The 22,414-nt window shown below is 41.4% G+C and overlaps 1 protein-coding gene across 5 annotated transcripts in view; it reads right to left on the bottom strand.

Annotated features, from left to right (window-relative positions):
* CCSER2 (coiled-coil serine rich protein 2) overlaps window positions 1-22,179 on the bottom strand; it is a 71,567-nt gene extending 49,388 nt beyond the window's left edge. For 2 of the 5 annotated variants that reach the window (XM_082765170.1, XM_082765174.1), the window contains exons 1-3: window positions 22,129-22,179; window positions 4,669-6,139; window positions 3,583-3,785 (exon numbers count right to left, since the gene is read on the bottom strand). In XM_082765170.1, the coding sequence (XP_082621296.1) occupies window positions 3,583-3,785; window positions 4,669-6,100 (1,635 nt within the window). In that variant the 5' untranslated portion in view covers window positions 6,101-6,139; window positions 22,129-22,179. Of the gene's footprint in view, window positions 1-3,582; window positions 3,786-4,668; window positions 6,140-11,605; window positions 11,696-21,941; window positions 21,985-22,128 lie in introns of those variants that run through there. The other 3 variants (XM_082765173.1, XM_082765171.1, XM_082765172.1) reach the window with 3 other exon arrangements.
* Window positions 22,180-22,414: the final 235 nt, after the last annotated feature.

The raw sequence follows: 22,414 nt of genomic DNA, 5'->3' as shown, positions 1-22,414 counted from the left end.
CTAGGAAGCTGAGAAAAATGTAACCATTTCAGACTCTGTGGCTGAAACTCTAACCACACTGATAAATGACAAAGCAGATTCATTCCACTAAGATCTAGATTTCATCCCAAGAGCAATTAAATTCTAAGCAAAGCAGCTAAAACCCATCTGTCTCTTCAAGACGGATTTCAATTATTGTTCCATAATCCTATATCCTTGTCACTAAATTGATGCTCACTTGGTGTATACCCCAAATACCAGCTTTAGTTCAGTAAAAATTCAGATAGCAGAGACATACACAGTTATTAGAGCCTCTAATAACAAAAGGCCAGAGGATTGGATCTCTGTCTAAGAGAGGGTCTTCGTACAACCCGATAATAAAGAAAACACAAGTTTTCTAAACCTATTAGTGCAAATGAAATTTCTTTGAAAGAGGAAAAAAAGCACTTATTCTAGAGGCATTAAAAATGCTAATTGAAAAATTTTCATCTTGAATTTTTACTTCTTGCAGACCCCTGTATGGTAGAATATTGTAGCGTCTTCTAAAAGTAGTAATACCTCATAATAATACAGGGACCCTTGCTTGGATTATCTATCCTATTCTCAATGTAAATAAGAGCTTTAAACTTAAAAAAAAAAAAAAAAAAAAAAAACAAAAAAAAAAAAAACACACAACAAAGCTTTACTCAAACACATACTAAATATTATGTTTCTCACGTGTCTAGTTAATACAATGGATAGCACAGAACAACTCAAACAAGCCTTGCTACAGCAAAATAGTACTTTGTTTTCTGTTAAGGAAAGGGGCGATGAGACTCCAGGTAGGACCCATGTTTTCATCCATTCTGTTTATATGTATATTATTTCCAGACAAAAATAAATGAAAGCAAAAAATTCAGCAAGGTTCATGTAGTCAAGTAGACTACTGTATATGAAATGAAGTCTTACCACTCTCATTATCATTCCACAGACCTAATTAACACCACCCTAGGCAAATAGGCCAAACCACTTCTCATTTGACTACCCAACAAGGTCTACACTGCCATCTATACATTTGTTGATGCTATAGATGGCAAACAGATGACTAAACACTGCCAATATTTACCATCTTATTATGAGTAATTCAGATGTACTGCTGGAATCCCAAGCATCACAAAGGCTCACACTGCTCCTATTCACACCAGCCTAAAGCCAGGGAAACTCCAGAACCACCTATCTGCTTCAGACTTCCCCAGAAGCAATACTTCCCAGGGGCAGTCAGGCTGATATTAGCTTAAAAGACTCTTATCAGTTGGATTTTGACAAAGATTTACTGCTTTCACCTTCACAATACTAGAGGACAGAAAAAGCACAATTTGATCATACACCTCCTAGCAATCAAAACATCAACATATGCTGCCTAATCACAATAATTATTCTCACGACCTTCAGGGTTTTTTTAAGCTGCCTTTATACTCAGTGCCTTCAGACAGAAGCAGCAACAACAGAGAACAAAAGCTTATACTAACCCACCCAACATCACGATTCTTCGGAACTAAGAACTGTATCAGAAATTCTTCTACATCTGAAGACTAAACGTGATGAGTGTTTAATTTGTAGGCTAAAAAAAAAAAAAAAAAAAAAAAAAAAGCCTCTAAATCTCATTCTTTCTGCCAACAGTAACAAGCATAGGGAAAAAAAAAAAAAAAAAACAGGACTCCCACTAAAATGCAATTCAACAAACATTTCAGAGTGCAGCCTCTCTTAAAAAACAAGTATGAACACAAGATGTATTATTGACATTTCCCTTACTTAGGATGAAAATTCAGATGAAAATATAGTGCTTACTGCACTACAACTCTGGAAAAGAAATAATGGAATAAAAATCAAAATGAGTGGAAAGCACGATTTTATTTTATTTTTATTTTTTTTTTAAGATTCAGCATTAAGTCTTACACCCCTCCTTCTTTCTCCACTACATCTAAACCAAATAAGTTTATTCTTCCACTTTTAAGACCTCTCTAACAGCTATTTACTTTCAATAAAGAAATTAACCAAAACATTGAACAAAAATATCATAAGCTTCTAACAAACCTCTGCTCTTTTATGCTTACAACAGCTTCTATCAATCAGAACATCAATGTTCTGAAATCAACACCTTCAATTCATATAAATGCATAAATTAACGCATGGAGGATATGCACATCAAATACAAGGTACATAGCCCAAAAGCCCATGAAAGCAGTGCCTTTTGTTTTGATCAACTGCACTGTATGTATCAGAAATATCAATTTCAGGTTTATCAAGGAGAAACTTCAAGAACTTTTCCTGGTATATGCATGCATGTGACAGGGAGAAGGGTGTTTATTTTTGCAGTGCCCTATGTTAAATTTTTTCCTGTAAACATCAATATAACTACAAAGTCCATACTGGAAAAAGAAATCTCAAAATGCTTTTCCAAACTGGCCATAATTACCAAGAGAAGTTAATAACTATTTCTAAGCTTACTTTTAAGCACCACATCCCAAGATTGTAATTTAAGACAGAAAATGAACAGCACCACAGGCAGCTGAAAATATATCAGGAATTCCTCTTATGTAGTTACATATAACAATATAATTATGTAGCTATGCCCCAGTTTCAGAAAAACATCTATGCTGTTCTGCTGTTGGGCTAGACAACCCTAACAAAACTAAAAATTAAAATCTGACTTAGAGCCACAAGGCCCTTTCAAAGGAAGAAAACAGCATCTACACTACTGATAATGGCACTGATGACATAATACTTAGCACTTCTCAAATTTAAGAAGCTGGAGACACTGATTGATTATACCTAATTTTTCTTGGAAGTTCTGAATGAATAATATCGTGTTAATATAATCTGAGCCGTCTTTTAATTAAGCAACCCAAATAAGTTAGAACAGTGTTTCTGTGGAAAAGAATGAAGGACAGACAGACAACTTACATCAAGCCTACCAGAACCCAGAGGCTGGCTAACTGACCTCAGCTGAAGGGTTAGAGCGCTGCAACTACTCTCCATCTGCTCCAGACAGAATGTTTGATGCAAGTCATTTGTGTTTAGTGGTAAGAATATGGCTATTACTTATCTTGCTTTCTGTTTTCCAGACATAAAGAGTCCAGTTCATCTGATGAGCTAGTCAGCTACCTACTTTAAAGATGCTATGCTTGAACAGACAAATGAAAATAAATTCATTTTGAAAAGGGTCCTGTGCAGATACAGGATAGAAACAAATCAATGGAAGTCAGATAAGGACCAACTGTTTTCTTGTTGTTACTCCTAGGTTTAAAGATTGGTAGGAGATATTTTACTTATTTGCTGAAGTAATTTCTTTATTGTTGAATGCCATCATGAGATTGCATAAGGAAGAAGCTGTGTTGTCCCAGCTTTAGAATGGGGAAAAAATGCATGTAAGCAGCCTAATTCAAGGCCATCTGTCCAGAAAGAGGAACTCCTTAACAAGAAGTTTCAGAAAGCTGTCAACTACAGAGGAAACAAGAAACAGTTATCAAGTGAAAAAAATATATTAATTATTTTTAAAATATACATCAGCAATAAAATGAAAAAGAAACTACAGAGATTCAGATGATGCATATAAATACATACTATGCTGTTCATTTCTGAAGACTCGTAACTTCCACATGGATGGACACTTCCAATAGGTTCCAGCCCTTCTTCATCCCACATGTATGTGCCATCAGAGCTATCAGATGGAGAAAGCTCAAAAGAGGACCCAGCTCTGTAATTTATCTCTGGAGAAATCACACTCTCAGCAGTATTCTTTGTACTTTCACTGTTGTCATCCACTGCTTAAAGAAAACAGAAACAGTCAAGATTCTAAAAAACAACACAATATTAAAAAAAAATACAAATTAAGGTGTGTAAAAACATTAAAGTCTCAATAATAAACTGTGTTCTAACAGGAGTATCTGAAAGCATTCTACAATAGTAAGAACACTCATCCTAGGAGGTAAAAAGCTCAGGCTGGACTGGCCATTACAATTAAGTATCCTTTTAAACTACATCTTTCCTAGCTTTATACAATGCAGCAATTCATCTGTCAAGAAAGACGCATTTTAGAATTCTGTATCTTTTTAATAAAATACGTTTCCACCTTTGGATCCAATCAACATCTCTCAAAGTAAATATATACTAAGAAAAAAAATACATCAGATTTGAAAATGCAGCTTCGCTTTTAAAGCATCTTCCATCTCTTCCACTGATATTTTTTTTTTTTAAAGAATTAATACAACATGCTTTTGGAAAAAAAACAGTAACATGACAATTTATAAAATTAAGTAATTAAAGAGGACACCCTACATTTATTGCCACTACTTTAAGCAGTTACAGATGTTCTCTGCCTACAGAGGAGGATATGCAGAGATCACTAGTCCAAAAGAAATGAATGCCAAGTAAGGCTAAGAGGAATTCTACAATCCTATAACAAGTTTGGCTAAAGGAGATACCACTACTTCTTATTCCAATGAAATAAGAGCTCTTACAAAAAAAAACATGCTTGAAAATGTTTACTATTATGCAAAAAAAAAAAAAAAAAAAAAGCACTGTGAGAAAATAAATTGGCCAGCATAGTTCCACTCTGGAAAAAAATCAGAATGGTTAAACGTAACTTAACTGCAATTACAGAATCTTGACAGAGTACGTAAAATATCACACAGAATGCAAAGTATTTACCCGACATATTTATATCGAGCCAGTCATCAGCATTACAGCAAGATCCTCCACTTTCCTTGAGAGAAGTGAACGGCTCCATCGACGTTATGCTCCCATGCTCTAACTCTTGAACGCGGCTCTCCTTTTGCTGTAGTTGCATAGTTCTATTTGGATCCTCTATATCTATGAAGTCATCACTGAAGTCTTCACTCAAGTCATTTTTCTCCGAGGATGACAAAGAAGATATAGATATTTCATCTCCGTCATCACTCATACACATGACATTTGACCCATGTTTTCCCATGCTTTCATGGCCATCGACAGATTCTGCTCTTCGAGCATCACACTCTAGAATGCTGTTTTTGTCAATTGCTCGATTAATATTTGTTGCAAGTTCAGAGTTCTCCACTATACACATGTCAGGAGTTGTAGTTTTGCCATCATCCACAATGATATTTCCAGCAAATCGCTGCCTAGTAGGCTTCAGCAAAGAAGGTCGACTTAATCTGTATCCAAAAGAAGGTGCGGGCCCAGACCCATTTGACAGTGGGGGCTTCTTTGAAGCAGGAGCTGATATACCCGAGTACGGCCTGGTAAATCCGTACTTCATAGGTTCGTTTCCATTGGGTACATCCAACTGTCGTGCATTTCTTGACAGCAGAGACGACCTCTGAGATGTCCTAACAGATAGATTTTGACTATAAGGCCTTGTAAGATCCACAGCTTTATTAAAGGAATGTGACCTGGTTAAAGATGCAGTGGGGAGGAAGGAATTCTGAATGGAATGTGAAAAACTTTGTGATCTTACCATTTTTTCACAGGAAAAAGGCTTGTTATTGTCTGTAGATTGTGCAAGGCTTTCTCCTGAACTTGTCCTTGTGGCACTGGAATTAGCTCTAGGTCTTTGCAAACCTACCATTGGCCTATTTCCATAAAATCCATTTAAGTGTGATTTTGGAGCATTGAGTCCAGAATATGAGGTCCTTCCTGACAGGGTACCTTTGGCGAATTTTGCTGAACTAGAAAGTCCAGGCAAAGACTTTGGATTTAATTCCTCCGTAGAAGATACAAACATATTGTTTTGCTTTACTGTTTTTGATGCAACTGAAGCAGTGTTGTTCAAACCCGCCCTGAGCACATCGTTACTCAGTGCTCCTTGAGATGAAGAATACTTCTCAGAATCGATTAGTTTTTCATTACAATTATGTTTGGAATCAATGTCTCTCCCATTTTGATCATGAAGTTGATGTTTATTTGATTTTCTCCAGTTGAAAGAAAAGGAAGACATACGCACAGTGCCATTGTGCTTGCTGAAATTTTTGCCACCGTTATTGCCTGCTAAATTAACAGCCGAGCCATTTGGCATAGGTTGCAAGACGCTTCCTAAAGTTTTCGTTCCATATTTCGGTAGCCTGGAAACCAAGGATGTCCTGGTTTGATTTTTTTCTTCCATGAGCTACAGGGTACATTAGTCCTTAAAGAGTGCTTGAATCTAAGGAAAAGAAAGAACATATTAGACCTTAAATAACTACACATTAAACAATATTCTTTAATGCACATTTCCATCTGTGTAGATGACTATACCACAATTATATAAAGTAACTCACGCATTCTGTGAACTCCTGAGAAATATTAATCAACAGCAGCAATTTGGCAGTAATATTATTCAAGTGTCACTCTCCACCCCCAACATTTTCATTGTCTAGATAAACTGCACTTTTTGCCTTCTTTACAACATTAAAATAAGCTTTAAAAAGGGTGCATATTTTTCCTTTACCTATTTTGAGCAGCAAACTGAATTTTTCAATTGTACTACAATTATTCAACTATATACTTAAGACTTCATTTTAAAAAGGAACACAGCACAAGTCTGCTGTCAGCAGCACAGGACTTGCAAATCTTTAATATAAAACCTGACCAAAAGCTTTTTTTTTTTTTTCCAAAATTACTTTTCCTTGCCAAAACATTCACACTGACCTGCCACAGCCCCTGCATGAAAGGAGATTGTGACAGACACCTCGACACATAACCCTTAAGTATGAACAAATACAAAATAGCAGTAGAAGAAACATTTTTGAAAAACAACTGAAAATAAGTTTCCAAATTATTCACTGCCTTGGGAATTTCTCAAGCTCTTCATGCACAAGATTTGAGGAAACTGAGACATTCAGGGGTGTTTTGTTTTTAACACTAGCGGATCAGATTTCTGCTAGCAGAACCAGCAGTGTATAGGAAATCCTGCAAGTGTAAAAGTAGCAAATGCACAGACCATATGAGTACGATAACCAACTTCTGAAAGAAACCTATTACTGAAGAAAGCTACTTATAATAAGCATCATCAATAGAATTCAGAATCCAAAAATTCACTGTTTTTGTCAGCTGGTCATACTGCGAAGGCAAGAGATGCGTCCTAGCAGATGCTCACAGCAAGCATCTTCTCCTCATTCCAACAGGGATACTTGCCCACTACATCCTCCCAGACTCCACTCATCTCAGAACTTCCCGAGCAAGGAGCTGAGTTCATAGCCTCCTGTTTAACTGTGCTTCAGTACAGGCTTTTCTTCACTAATTCTTTGAATCACCTATTCTATTTTTCAAATAGTCTTAGAGCTCCAGAACTCCATACTTTGTGGTACAACTGTTTGCTTTGATTTGTTTAAAACTCAATAGCTGATCATTTAATTTGGTGTCCCCAATTTATATGTTATTAGACACAAAATAATCACTCATCATTGACCTTCACCTCAGCATCTTGTTTTTCCACATCTAAAGGATATCCCCATTCAGGATGAAAAATCCTGGCCATTCTTTCTCTTTCCATGGAAACTATGGTCAATTTTGGTTATCTTTTTATTTGTGTACAAGATCTGAAGAACATGGCAGCAGCTGCCTACAGCATTCAAGTTAATAAAACTCTTAGCAAAGGTGAATTTAAAAGCTTTACTTTTGTGCTGTAGTATGTGAACACAGCCCTAGACCCAGATTCTGAGTTAAAAAGATAATTACAGTACTTATTCATTTCCTTACATCTGTGAATTTTCATTCCCCACCCCCAGTTGGGAACATTACACTGCCACCTTCACTAAAGATCTGTTCCATCTGAACTTATGTCATTTTGGTGTCACGCTTTTATTTTATAAAGCCACATCTGCTTTACAGGCATATCTCTGCCTCAATTCCTGCCTTGAGAATCCCCATCTCCTTGCTTTAATACATCACTTGTTTCTTCCACGCTTATCCACATATTCATCCTATTATTTTTTTTTTTATTTTTTTTTTTTTTTACAGATGTCTGCATCATCCTTTTGCACAGCACTTCATCTGTTGTTTTTCTGGCAATACAATACAAAGAATGTATCTAAATGCTATTAGCAAAGACTAATAATTCAGATAATAAGGGCTTTCAAGTTCCTAAGTTGTATATTCAACACTGTATATAAAGAAAAGGTTTACTCCAACACTAATTTCTTTATTTGCAAGATGAGGTTTCTCTTTTTACCAACACAGATGTGAAAGGATACCTTTGTTATGCTAGATTTTATTCATCAGTCAGTTTCACACACTGGTCTTGTAATGGTGCCAAGACAATTAATTTCACTAGTTCATACGTTATTCCCTGATACTTATATCTGTATTTCCTTCATCGCAGACCTACTACACACAGCTAGCAGGACTGAAAAGCACCCTGAAAGCTTTTAAACCATGGCAATCATGGACCATGAGAAGCAGGATGATGAGAGGTAAGATACAGCAAGTATCATTATCCTCATTCGAGGTACAGGAAACACCCTGTGTAACCAAAGCAAACACTACCCAAAGTGAGTCACTCCCCAAGCTGCAAGACCTCACTAAGAAACATTTAAGATAAAATCAAAGTGGCATAAAACTCATGCAAACTGAAGCACCCTTAGGATTTCGTAAATGAATAGGATGCCCCAGAGCTGTACTTCTGAAAATAGGTCTACATTAAAGAGAGAATCACTCAGAAAGACGGCTTTTTAGGGGCTCCTAATGTAGTGAAAATATCAGGATCCACATTCTGCAACTGGTAGAGCACAATTCCATTTAGAAACACAAATCCACAGTTCCAAAATACTGAGTGTAAGTGAATGCTTGCACATTGGAGATGTAGCCCACAGAGCTGTACACATTTCATTCTCAGCAGTGGTTTCTTATTTTTATACTGAGGAACGTAAGTTAGAGTCATAACAAGATGATCAGCTAGTAAGAACAGCATGTATTGCTCCATGTGCTCAATACAGACTGTCGCACGTGATAAAAGGCTGCCATACTACAGAACCGTAGTAGATGGTATGAGACTCACCAGTTTGTACCTTAGAACATCCATTAATCGACATAAAATTGTTTTCTATATAGTCAAGGAAAACATATGGAGAGCCACTCACAAGTACATCACCACTCATTAACTGTGCCTTAGTAACTAATGATGCAGATGTTCCTAGCTTGCTACAGCTGAGAAGTGCTTGAAATACTTCCTTATGCAAACTTAAAACAGAGAAGAGGCATGCATTATGCAAAGTTTGTTGGTTAGCTATATTTAAAATAAAGCTTTAATCAAAAAAGAGAAGAAAAATCTATCAAATTTAGCAATAATTACCTAAAGTCACAATGATTATCATATGCTTTTTTTTTTTTTTTTGGAAAAGATGCAATGAGCTTACAACCATCGCACTACTCAGCTTGCTGACTTTGCAATACAGCTGGCAAACAAGTAGCAGCCCACGCTTCTTTATAGAGTTTCTGCTGTGCAGTTGCCAGTATTTTTATTGGCTGGCATGCATTAATATCCCCCTATACTACAGCAAAGACAGGGACATAACGTACACGTTCTCTTCCACTTAGATCTCTGCAGAAATCATCCCAGCTAGATTTAAAACAATTTCACATGAACTACATGATGATTTACAATCAGATCAAAAAAATTAGAACTGTAATTTTGGAATTAATATTTTCAAGCATAAACTCTGTTTCTGAGCTGAAAAAAGATCTCAGTCCCCACAGAGCTGAGTAACTTGGCACCTCTACTGTCTCTAAACCACAAAGAGATTCCTAAATTCAGTCAGGAGCCCACTGTCCCTGCTGCATCTCCGACTGGAGACTGCTGCAGTGAAGCGCCTAAACCCACAGTTCAGACCCCTACCTGCGAGCTGCACAGAAATGCCGAGCACTCCGCAGTTTGCTTTGACCTTACTTAAGTGCCTGTATGTGAATTTAGGTGCCTAATCATCTCAAAAAAGACTACGACCAATGTTTTCTGCTAAGAAAATGTACTTAAAGCAACATATTTGTGTGTCTGTACCTATAAAAAAGAAACTTGCCCACAGTGTACCTGCATAAGAGATTTTTTCATTTATAATGTCTTTGAGGTTGACATTCGACATTACCTTATGTCAAATATATTTAGGTACGTTGTATTAATTTATTTTTTTTATATACTCAATGCATAAAAATGGCTTGAACACTATGATGAATTCAGTCATGGCAAGCACCATACTATAGAGCCAAAGATATCCCAAAGCTAGCAAAAAATGCTCAACTCTTGTGAAGTCTTCAAAACTAAGAAAAAAGTTAAATTAGAAAGCTGCTAATTTAGCTTTCATGCTTTATGGATAAATCCCTTTTCATATCTGTCTACCATCTCTTAGGTGACCGCAAAATTTAAATGAGGCCATTTAATGAGATTACTTTAATCCTCCAACAAGCACTGCAAATTAAACTCGAAAGGACGACCATTCAGTCCTCTAGGAAGGGTGCTTGCTCATTTATCCTTAATTAGGGAAAGACAAAATGTTATCTTCAAGAAAACTGCACTGATTGCTTAAAACGCTTCAGATAATTAAATTAAAAAACTGCTTACAACAAAAACTTGACTATGTTTTATGAGCTGTAGCTACTGTGTCGCATTTTCAATTCTAAGTTGCATTCATTTGGTTGAAGTACAAATGCTGTCAAAAAACTTCACACTACCATGTTATCTGGCAGATAATAATTTTGCCCCAAATCCAGAAACTTTCTCATGAAGTTCTCTCAAACTTCCTGAATTTCAGCAAACACTTTCTATTAAAAATGACGTTTTAACAGTGAAATTTCATTACCAAGAAACACAGTACCTGCAAGTTATGCATTCCACAAAACTCAGGTTCAGTATAATTTGAATTGTATTTTTCTGTATTATAAAAAATTCAAAGTACTTTTAGACCTGAGCATCCATGGATTTTTTTAAACAGACATTTGGGAGAACAAGCTTTACACATTCTGCCCCAGGAAATGCATTATCAAGTGCACACAAGTCTAAATGGGAATTAAACTAAAGGGCCTAGACTTTACACATAATAATCCAAGGAAAAGGAATTAAGACTTAGAAACCCTCTGAAGTGCAACCTGAACAGAAAAGGTGCTACATCCCTTCAAGGACATTTGAGATGCTGGTGATAAGAAGGATATTCATTTTCACTCTCCCTTGTACTTTCCATATAGGCTTATGCACACGCAGACAAGTCTTCCAACACTAGTTCCAAGTAGCAAACACACCATTCACAGTCTGTTTCAATACCATCAGGAAAGCAGTTTCCTGTATCATCATCTCAGCATAGTTTTGCACCTGAAACTGCCTTACGTGTTGTGGAAGGATTCTTATAGTACGAGACAGCTGAAAGTTCACACATTTCATGTTTGGGCACCCTTAAAATATCACTACCCCTATGGCCCAGGTCAGAGAGCTAACAGCAGCCTGAAGCTCCAAACAAGTTGCTATTTGAGGGACCAAACCCCCTCTTACTCTCATGGCAGTGTGGAGCAAACAGCTGCCAGATGGAACACACCCAGTAGACAGGTGACAGATGAGCAGCTCTGCAGAACTATTGCTATGCCAACAGTTTTGTAATGCATCCTTCGTTCATCTTCTCAATTTTAAGCAGACTTCAATAATGAGAATTACCAAGCAGCAATCTTTAGATGCTTTTCTTTGAGCAAATTTGTTCCCCACATGAAGGAGATCTTCTTGATGCTAGAGACAAACAGAAGTTCACGAAAGTTTGTCCAGAAACAGAAGTTTCACGGCTGTGCTGAAAACCCAAGGTAGTCACCACCTCCTCATTACTTCTGGGAAACAGGAACAGTGCCTTCCTGAAGGTGTACAGGAAGCTGGCAGCTGCCAGAGGACACGAGCTTGCTTATCCATCCAGAAATATCAGGTCCACCAGCATCCATTTAGCAGCAAGCACCCATTACTAATCTGTCAAGGCGGTTCGGTATTTGGTGTGGTGTCAGACTGACAGAGCAACAAGCACAGGGCTCAGCCCCGTTATGCACATTTCTGCTATCACATGTTGGATGTTACTTAAGACCAAGTTCAGTAACCACACTTGCCAAGCCAAACCTCATAGTCTTATTATTTGCCTTCCCCAGAAAGACCAAGTAGTAAGAGACAGTCTAATTCTACTTGTTTGGCTCGGTGGCAGGTGATCTGAAGCAGCAGTTTACCCACTTTACACGCATTTTTAGCAACACAAACTTGACAAGATAGTTTCCAGGGACCTTCATTCTTTTCCCTAGAAAACGAAAGCACATTTCTATCCATGCACACATGGATAGGAAGGCAAAAACATTCCTCCCATGGAAACCTAAACCATCTCCTCTGGCTAAAAACCTACTCAGCCACAGCATTGCACTAGGGCATAGAAAAGAACTGGTAAGGAACATCCAAGAAGCATGAAAAACAAGTGATGCACAGCCTTCAGAACCGAAAGGAGAACAGCAGGCAGTGAATGGATGTCTGCAGGCAGGCAGAATCCACCCCCCGTCAGCCACCGCTACATCCTGCTTCCTGCACCACGCTTATAGCAGGATGTTTGCCCTGCTGCAAACACAGACACAAGACCAGGTATTCAAGAGGCTGCAAAAAGCCTTCAGGACAACTGCTCCTAACTTCCCAGTGGTTTTCACTCTGTGATGCCTTACACACACACACAAAATACACAATGATCAATGTGAAAAAAAGATTGTATTTTACTTGCAATTTGCTGGACATAGATATATCACATGGCCTTTGTGAGTTTAGTGTAAGTATGTTTCAGCCATGCCCACTGTGCATGGCTTACAAAAACAACCTCTGGACACCCCTGGGTTTTAAAACACTTGGCAACTTTTACATACGCACTTTTATATTCAGGGCACACAAAGAAGGAGGATCTTTTCAACATGCTTAGCAATGATCTAGTTTCTGGGTTAAAAGAAAGTAACTTCAGAACTGTTTTACTTTTAAAAAACAAAAAATACAAGTGCGCTACATATCCATTACTTCTGCCAGTGTAGAGGTGTTGAATGATGTCTAGGGAAAAAAAAATAAATAAATCAGGGAGGCTTCTGGAGCAGATAAAGCAAAAAGCTTCTTTAGCTTTGGAACACCACAGGATGGGTAGCGGGGCTACCAGTCAGTCTGCAGCTGTGAGGGGACCTTGAGAGCCTAACAGAATGAAAGAAACTACCAAAAGATCTGCTCAGCAAACAAGCTCTGAGCAGGACAAGTCCTGATCTGAATGAGGAATCAAAAGAGAGACATCCTGAGGAAACTCTGCAATTGCATGAATTAGAATACAATTAAAAGTTTTGATGGTTGAAAGATTGAACCGAGTATTTATGGGTGTCGCTTGTTCTTTTGTATTATTTACCCTGCAGACTGGCTCCAGTATAGACAAAATAAACTTCTATAAAATTCAAGGTCCGGTAAGATTTACCTGCTTTGCAGTGACACCCTCCAAGCTTGCCTTCCTTCCCCTGTCCTCAGTGTCTCTGAAACACCTCTGTTCTTGAATCTATTCCTGATGCTTCATGAAGGCACCTACGAATTCCTCAGTGCACCTCTTTATTATGCGCAAGCTGCACAGTGACTCACCCCAGCATCCCTGACAGCTCATCCTTTGAGAGTACAATGGTCAAAGTACGGTATGAAATCACAAGGCACTTAATAATGCTGTTTTATTTAACTTCTGTGTTCGAAGCTGTAGGATTCCTTCCCCAGACTCAAGAGCCTAGAGGGAAGTCCTTTTCTGTTCGTCCTCCCTCACCTGTAGGCGTGGAGATGTTCTACTCACATGTGAAGTTTGTTGTATCCGACACCACGCACAGCAGCCACCCAAGCTGCTCTCGTGCTGAACTACGACACCATCAGCACACACTAGGTCAGGGAACAAAAGCAGAGGATGATAATGAATGGAGATGGAAAGAGGAAAGAATACAGACATCACAAAGAGACCGGGATTCTCGTATGCCTGAGCAACATATTCGGTCAACACAACAGAAAGATGTGGCTTTCCTTGCAGTTTAAAAATAAGCATTGTTGTTACTCATCAGAATATGGATTCTTAATATTTTGTACGGCTAGAGGACATAAGTGCTTACTGAAGATGAAGTAACAGGAAAATGCAGCTCTATTTTTGTAGAGGAAAGCTACTAGAATACTTTCAGAGTCAAAAACTTAATTCATGTCCCTTAGGGCCACACTCACAGTTCACTCCACCATTAATGCTACTTACATTGAGTATCAGGCACCTCAAGGGAAGGGGGGAGCTACTTGCTATCTGCTAGACATTTCTGCTCTGTAATAGTTTGCCCTCCTGAGCTTTACGCAACGGTCAAATGGAGACTATACTTTTTCAAAGCCAAAATTTCCTACGAACCTTACGAAAAGGTTTTTCACTGGAAAGCAAAAGCACTTTTGTATGCATGTAAACAACATGGACAGGAGGGTGAAAACATTCCTCCCGCGGAAACCTGAACTATCTCCTCTAGTGAAAACTCAGTCACAGCACTACACAAGGGCATAGAAAAGAACCTGAAAAATAGGAAAAAAGAAAACAAGAACAACAAACAGAATTAAAGTTGTCATAAATACTTTAAAATTTTATTGAAAATCATATGAATTTCCATGAAAAGCGAAACCTCTGCTAAGGTTTCTCATAGAAGTAAACCTGCACTGATTTTCACTGTTCTTACAACAGACTGTTGAGGCACGTGGCAGTCAACACCTAGAGGCTGAGCCAGCTGCAACAAGGGAGCAGCTTCAGGACAAAGAAAGGACAGAAGGAAGATGATACTGCAAAGAGCTGTCGGTATTTTACGCCAACAAAAAGAAAATTTCAGAGCCTGCAGAAAGAATAAACCTGAAATTCTTGCGTTTTGCTTAAATTCCCATCACATTCCTCTTAAATAGTACAAACATTACAGTTCATTCATAAACGAGAAGTGAAATCCAATGGTATTTGCTATTTCCTGCATTCCTGGCTGGCAGCCTGTTCTCAGGGGCAGGGGTCAGCTGGCAGCGAGTGAAGTGTTGCAGAGGCACACACCGTGCCTCTGAAGCTGCCAGCTCTCTGAGGCATCTTCACAGAGCCACCAATTCCACCCTTCTCCAAGAGGCTGACTCTTCTGGCCACAGCTGAGGTGAAACATAGGTGTGATCAGGCTTCTGGCAAATCTCTGGAAAACTCCTTTAGTAAGAACTAAAGGTGACTGAGACACCGATGGACATAAGGCTTTCCTTAAATTCACTTTCCTGCATTCCTCTGATCCTTCACCAGAAGGTAGCAGAGCCACGTCCTGTTCAGTCTGAACTAGCAGTGTCAACTCTGTACCTGCAGCTGGAAACACCACGTGCTTCCTGCATAACCAGCTCCTCAAAACGGAAGATCCAAACCAGCACAGCTTTCTTTAGAAACCCAGAGAACAAGGCAGAGCTGATAAGCGTGCTACAGTAAGTGTGCTGACTGCAAGAACACGTTTCAAAGCATTACAAGAGGATGAGATGCACTGTAATAAATCAGAAGCGATTGACATAATCGTGACTGATACACCTGGCTCCAGTGGAAACACACATGCTACAAACAGTTAGATTAGGTAGACTGCTTCATTTGTTACACAACAAAGAACAGCCTCCCAGGGCACAACAGATTCAGCCTTAGAAAGTGAGTCACACCGACCAGCTTCAGCAGGGTGGCTTAAACACTTAGCTTGCGAAATACGTATTGTTTTCAAAATCCTTGGTGAGGAGATACAAAGAGTCTTTATTTGCTTCAATTCTTTGATGACGTTATTTGGTTTAGATTGTTACCAAATTCACAAGGACGGTAAAAAGAAAAGGGGAAATCCAAACTAGGGAGAGACATACCCCATCTGCCTGCCACACAGCTCCAGTGCCCCGCGACCTACAGACACAGCCCTGTTGCTACACAGAGGGGAAGAGCCGAGCTGTCCTGCTCTGCAAGCACACCCCCCAGGTACCGTAGCTATGAGGCACATCTGTATCTAAGTTACTCTTTTGTGCAGTCTCATCACACGTCGCTGTTTGGCAAGACTTCTATCCTGGAAAGTAAATAATCGGGGGAGGGAGGGGAAGGAGTGACACATTTATCTTCCTCGTTAGATGTCGGCAAAAGCCTTTCAGAGAAGTTTTAAAGCTGACATCACCATCTATGTCATGAAGGCTAATTAAGTTTTATTCTATAGCTAAGATTGACTGAATAATCCCAGGGACTACAGGCCAGAACACAAGAGTAGAAGTGAAACAGCAGGTCTCAGCTCCTCCTCTCGAAGACTGTGGTGATCGTGTCAGCATCAAAGCAACCGATACCAGGAACAGGCTGTGTTCTGCTCTGCTCACAGATGGTGTTACTCCCCCAGCAACGTTTCACGTTGGTCACTTCAATCTTCCTGAATTTATTCTTGAGACAAATCGCTTCTGTGTCAGAACTCAAGAGGCAGAGCGACGCCATTCTGCAAACAAGTGGGATTTATTCGCTGTTGTCTAGCAAATGCTTCACTCACAGATACACCATGAACACACTGGAATCTGTTACCTTAAAACCAAAGGTTTAAGTCCAAAACACATGCATTTACAGAAGAACCATTCCCCATTGCGCAGTTGAACACTGGTGAAGATGAGTGTGCCGTTTCCCTCAAACCTACCCACTGCCACCCAAGGATTCAAACACACCCACTCTGGTCAGTAGCTCTACCCGGAGAGATTTACTTCACCACTGCTTCAGTAACAACCCAAAGAGCCAGCTGCTGGCTACTGTTTTCTGTTCACTATTTAGTGATGCTACCTGGAGCAGGATTTTCTTGCTGATAAGACCAGGCAGGCTGGAAGCCAAATGAAGCACGGAATGTAACTGATTACAAATGGAAACAGCCCTTCTTGTCCTCTCACCTTGTCCATCCTTCTCCTCCAGTTCATTTATTCATCTGAGGCAAGGTCTCCAAACAGGAACACCGAATTGCCTTGAGCTAAAACCCCTTCTGATTGCACGAACAGATATTGCTTAATACATTGTTTTATTGACTGTGCAACAACTAATGATGGAAGCAGTGCTACCTGCACAAACCACATTTGAGCACTTTATCCACGTAGGTATCTTAAAATCAAGATTTCCCATCAGTTTCTATCCGCAGCTTGGCTGTGCTTACCAGCCATGTGTCAGATTTTTCCTCCCCCCAGCTCACACACACCCATTCTTCCTGGTGAATAAGTAAGCAGTTTAGTTCCAGGTTAAGCTGGAGGACAAGTACAGATAACTCAAGGAGACAGCACACAATTCCTAGACACTGCTACTGAGATAAGCCTCAGAGGTTCACAGGTAACAACTGAATGAGACCAGACAAGACAACAGGTAGGTAGAGGGAAGAGAACTGTAGGAATTCCCTTTCTATATGCTGCCGGTGCTATTTTAACTCGGCTCATTTCTTGTCAGAAGACCATGATATTAAGAAAAGAACGTCAAACCTCAGCTACAGACAAAGAAAAATATATTCTTAAATCAGCTACTGCTGGATTAAAGAGAGACTTGAAAATGGAGTGACAGAGCAAATCTTAAACTTCTCTCATGAAACAAAGCAAACCCTGCATAAGCTTGAAGTATTAAACAAATCATATTTCTCGGGTTTTGGATCATCACTTTTTTCCAAGGTTGCAAGTCCTAGGAGGACATCATACCTCCTCAAACCATCTTTTTACTCTTCTGGGTTCAAAACACTCTCTCTTACATATATTAATTAGCACACAGATTTTGGAACAGGAACCATGAATGCCTACAGTTCCCATCTCCAAGCATGGGCACAAACGAATTTATGGAATGGCATAACGATACATAATGATACTTGAGTGTTGTTGTTTTTTTTCTAACTGACACGGACCCATAAGTTTATTTTTTTAGCTATGTATTATAATCCCACAAATCTCATCCCAGAGTGACAAAACCCAACCCATACCCTATTTGTTTATGCACAAAGCTAGGATTGTTCTTCTCTCCCACAGACGTATCTCAATGTTTATGATTGGTTTTACATGCCACTTTATATGCAAACAACCAGCAGAAGCAATAAGGTTTTGCTGCAGGTCTTTCTACCACATAATCTTTTCAACACTTTGAAGAACACTGCTCATGTCAGCTCATCATTCACCTCGTTTGCCAGGTCATTTGAGATACAGGAATCCTCGCACACGCTCCTGTGGAACACTACTTGTAAATGCCCCACCTTACAAGAACTGGCTACTGATTTCTGCCTTCCTAACTACCAAACAAACCAGTTACATGGATCAATCTGTTCCATATCTGTGCTTTCAAGAAGATACTAGGTTGCTTGTATTCTCTGAAGTTAAATTTGACTTTTCTTCAACATCCAGCCTTAACCAAAATCACTGCAGCCACATAAAAGCATATAATAGCTTTCAGCTGAAGCTTGCTTATTTTTGAACCACAGCTTCAGTGTACCACTCTCTTGCTATGGGATTCCATTTCGTTAGTGCTGGACATTTACAGCTTCTGTCTGTGATTCGATTCCTACAGATCAATTTCCTATCAGAACACCAAACTCTGGAAGAATACTGTAGTACCAAGTAACTTGGCAAGTCTGCCACAGCATAACAAATAAACATATTTATAACTACAGACCGACAAAACTTCCTTGAGTATTTTGTATCTTCTGACTGACTTTCTGATTAGCAGTTAGATTTGTATGTACCCATCAAGGCCAGCCTTTTAAAATGCTGGAGCCATAGATACTGATTATATAATAATTTGCACGTGAAACAGTTTCTCTAAGAAATTGAAAGAAACTGACCTGTAGAATCACAGAATCACACAGAATCACAGAATTTCTAGGTTGGAAGAGACCTCAAGGTCATCGAGTCCAACCTTCAACCTAACGCTAACAGCCCTCCACTAGACCATATCCCTAAGCTCTACATCTAGACGTCTTTTAAAGACTTCCAGGGATGGTGACTCCACCACTTCCCTGGGCAGCCTGTTCCAGTGCCTCACAACCCTTTCAGTGAAGAAGTTCTTCCTAACATCTAACCTAAAACTCCCCTGGTGCAACTTTAGCCCATTCCCCCTCGTCCTGTCACCAGGCACGTGGGAGAACAGGCCAACCCCCACCTCGCTACAGCCTCCCTTGAGGTACCTGTAGAGAGCGATAAGGTCGCCCCTGAGCCTCCTCTTCTCCAGGCTGAACAAGCCCAGCTCCCTCAGCCGCTCCTCGTAGGACTTGTTCTCCAGGCCCCTCACCAGCTTCGTCGCCCTTCTCTGGACCCGCTCAAGCACCTCGATGTCCTTCTTGTAGCGAGGGGCCCAAAACTGAACACAGTACTCGAGGTGCGGCCTCACCAGAGCTGAGTACAGGGGGACGATCACCTCCCTAGCCCTGCTGGTCACGCTGTTCCTGATACAAGCCAGGATGCCGTTGGCCTTCTTGGCCACCTGAGCACACTGCTGGCTCATATTCAGCCGACTGTCCACCATCACTCCCAGGTCCTTCTCTGCCTGGCAGCTTTCCAACCATTCCTCTCCCAGCCTGTAGCTCTGCTTGGGGTTATTGCGCCCCAGGTGCAGGACCCGGCACTTGGCCTTGTTGAACTTCATGCAGTTGACCTCAGCCCATCGGTGCAGCCTATCCAGATCCTCCTGCAGAGCTTTCCTACCAGTACCTGTTTCTCCCACATTATCTTATTAAATTACGCAGCCATGGTCATCTGTGCTCATGCACTGTTTAAAATTAAAGGAAGGTGATGCGTACAATTTGTTTTGTTTACTCAGTATCTCAAATTTATTCATGGTAGAGCACTATTTTTATACATTACCATTTCAGAGCACTTCCACAATGAACAGATTTACACAGATTGGGGCATTCTGTTTTGTCGTTGTTTGGTTTGGGTTTGCTTTTTATATGTCTGATGGACAAGCTGTGCAGGATGCAAGCTTCTGCTGCTTTCCTCAGGTCTCCTGCTACTAACAGCTGTAGCTCAGGCCTTGCAAAGCTTAAACCTATGCAAGCTTGCCTTGCTGGGATGCAGGTCAGTTGAAAGTCATAGCTTCCTCCAAATCATCAAAGATACAGATTCACATGCCTATGTAATAATATGATAGAAGATGAGGATTTACTTAGACCTGATTTTCTATCTTTAATATGATTCACAAAAATAAACTGTGTATCACACTGATTCAGACTCTAGGGAGAATCTCTGCATCGATGTAGAGCCTGAGTCTCCAGCTCAAAGCATACACAATATTTGAGTCAAGAGAACGCGGGGTGTTCAGGACATCCTCCCATGACACTGAACTTGTGCTGTGTGTGTCACAAGCCACCTAGGCTAAAAACACAGGAGTTCTTATGCATTTCAGAAGTCATTTGCAATTTAAGGGTTATTCGAGACCGAAAACTTGCTCATCCACCACATAAAAGTAAACCTTTATCAGCTATTTTCCTCTGGCTAAGAGACTAGGACATTTTGTGCAGGCTGAACCTTGCCAACATTAGCCATACTTCTGCTTCAATCAGAGCCATTACAACGCACTCCACAGAACACTACCTCGAGTCATCACGGGCTAAGTGCTCACGAAAATCCCAGCAATCTTTCCAGTGGGAAAGGCATTTCACTGACAACTCGTGACACCAATTCCCCATGTGACCAGAGATAAGCATCCCCCAACTCAAGGAGACTTTCTTGCTTCACTTACTAGAGGAGACAATCCACAGAACCGTTCCAGCTGAATCCTCCCCTCTAGGATAGAGGATAGCTAGCAAGTGAAGCCCAGATCTCTGCAGCTCTGGAAATGAAGTAACTTTGGACTAAGGAGGATACAATATTCTCAGAATGCCTTCAAAAATGCACCTAATTTGACTGAAGTTTAGAAGTGAGTTTCAGTCTGTGTCCCAGAGATAGGAAGAAACAGAAAGACCCACGCTGCCTAGCTAAGCATCTTTGGAATAGTTATTATAACACTGTCTTGACTTTACTCAAACATCCATGTATTCAGGTATACAGAGATTTACATAAGGTTTTTTATTGCTTCAACTGAAACACAATACAGGATTTTAAACCTAATTATCACAAGCACCATTAGTATTTTGATCTTCTTAGCATCCCTATTGGCAAGGAACTTAACCGGGCTTGAAAGCTTCTAACTAGGAAGAGGGCACTGCTGCTTACGTTTCCAAACAGTGGCAAAAAGACAATACCATGATCGCTGCCATAACTGGTACCTTTTGCCCTGTCTCCATTTTCACAGAGCTGCATCCTGCCAACAACTTCAGGCAAGCGATGCTCATTTGAGGACGGAAGGCCTGATGGCTCTCCAGATAGAGAGCCTGTGCCAGCTCTTCTACGTAACGGGTTTATTGCAAGTGACCAATCCATCTTAAGGGATGATCAGGTCCAAAAGTAATAGGTTTTACTCTCGCACGCTTTTACACCAGCAGTTCCATTAAATGGGATTACCCATTAGCACAACACTATGCTAAACGAGCACATTATGCGCACGGAGATCATCACTATTCATATTCCCACACATTCGTATGCATTATTAATTGCCTAAACGCAGAAACACGAGGTGCCACGAGCAATAAGGCGCAAGGTAGAGGTCTATTCGTGCAGCATTCCTGCAGCCCTGCGATGAGCAGACCGCACTCGGCACCTCTTGGCGCCCAAGCAGCGAGGCTGCTATGGTGCGAGGTGCCAGCTGCAGGCACGGATCGCACCTCTGCTCTCAGCCCTGGATCGCAGCTCTGCTCTAGAGGCGCCGTGTCTCCAGGAGCGGGATGCTCACGCAGCTCCAGGGGCAGCGCTCGGCGCTGGCCTCCCCAGCCCGCGGGTGCATCCCAGCCCCGGGGCTCCGCATCCCCACACGCAGCTGCCGGCCGTGACAAAGCATTTTACCCCCAAAAACGCAATTCCCAGCGGCTCCCGGCCGCAGCAGCCCCCCGCGGCCGCCGCCCCTTACCTCCTGCCCCCGTGCCCGCGGGGCCGGGCCGCCGCCGCCTCATGGCCCGGAGCTGCGGGGGGAGCGCTCCCCAGCCCCCAGCCTCACGCCCTCAGCTCCCTGCCTGCCCTGCCCTGCCTCGCTCGGGGCTCCCCGCACCCTCCCCCGGCCCCGGCCCCGGCCCCGGTCCCGGCCGGGCCGCACTCACCGCCCCGCCGCACCGCACCTCGCCGCACCGCGCCGGGCCCGAGCCGCCCCCCCCGCCCCTCAGCGCCTCAGCGCGGCGCCCTCAGGTACCGCCCGCCCCGCCCCGCCCCTCCCCGCCGCCGGGGCGCGCCGCCCCTCTGCGCATGCTCGGCGCCTCCCCGCCGCGCCCCTCGCCTCAGCCCGACGTCAGCGCGGGCGGCCCCCGCCCGCCTCCTGCAGCAGCGCCCTGAGGGAGCCGTGCTGGGGGGGAGCAGTGACAGCCCTGCCGTAGGCACCCATTGCGTGCA

The sequence above is a fragment of the Aythya marila genome (genome assembly GCF_965140915.1).
Source record: "Aythya marila genome assembly, chromosome: 7".
Classification (NCBI taxonomy): domain Eukaryota; kingdom Metazoa; phylum Chordata; class Aves; order Anseriformes; family Anatidae; genus Aythya; species Aythya marila.
The sequence above is the reverse complement of the archived record's forward strand: the minus strand, read 5'-3'. Positions and strand labels throughout refer to the sequence as shown.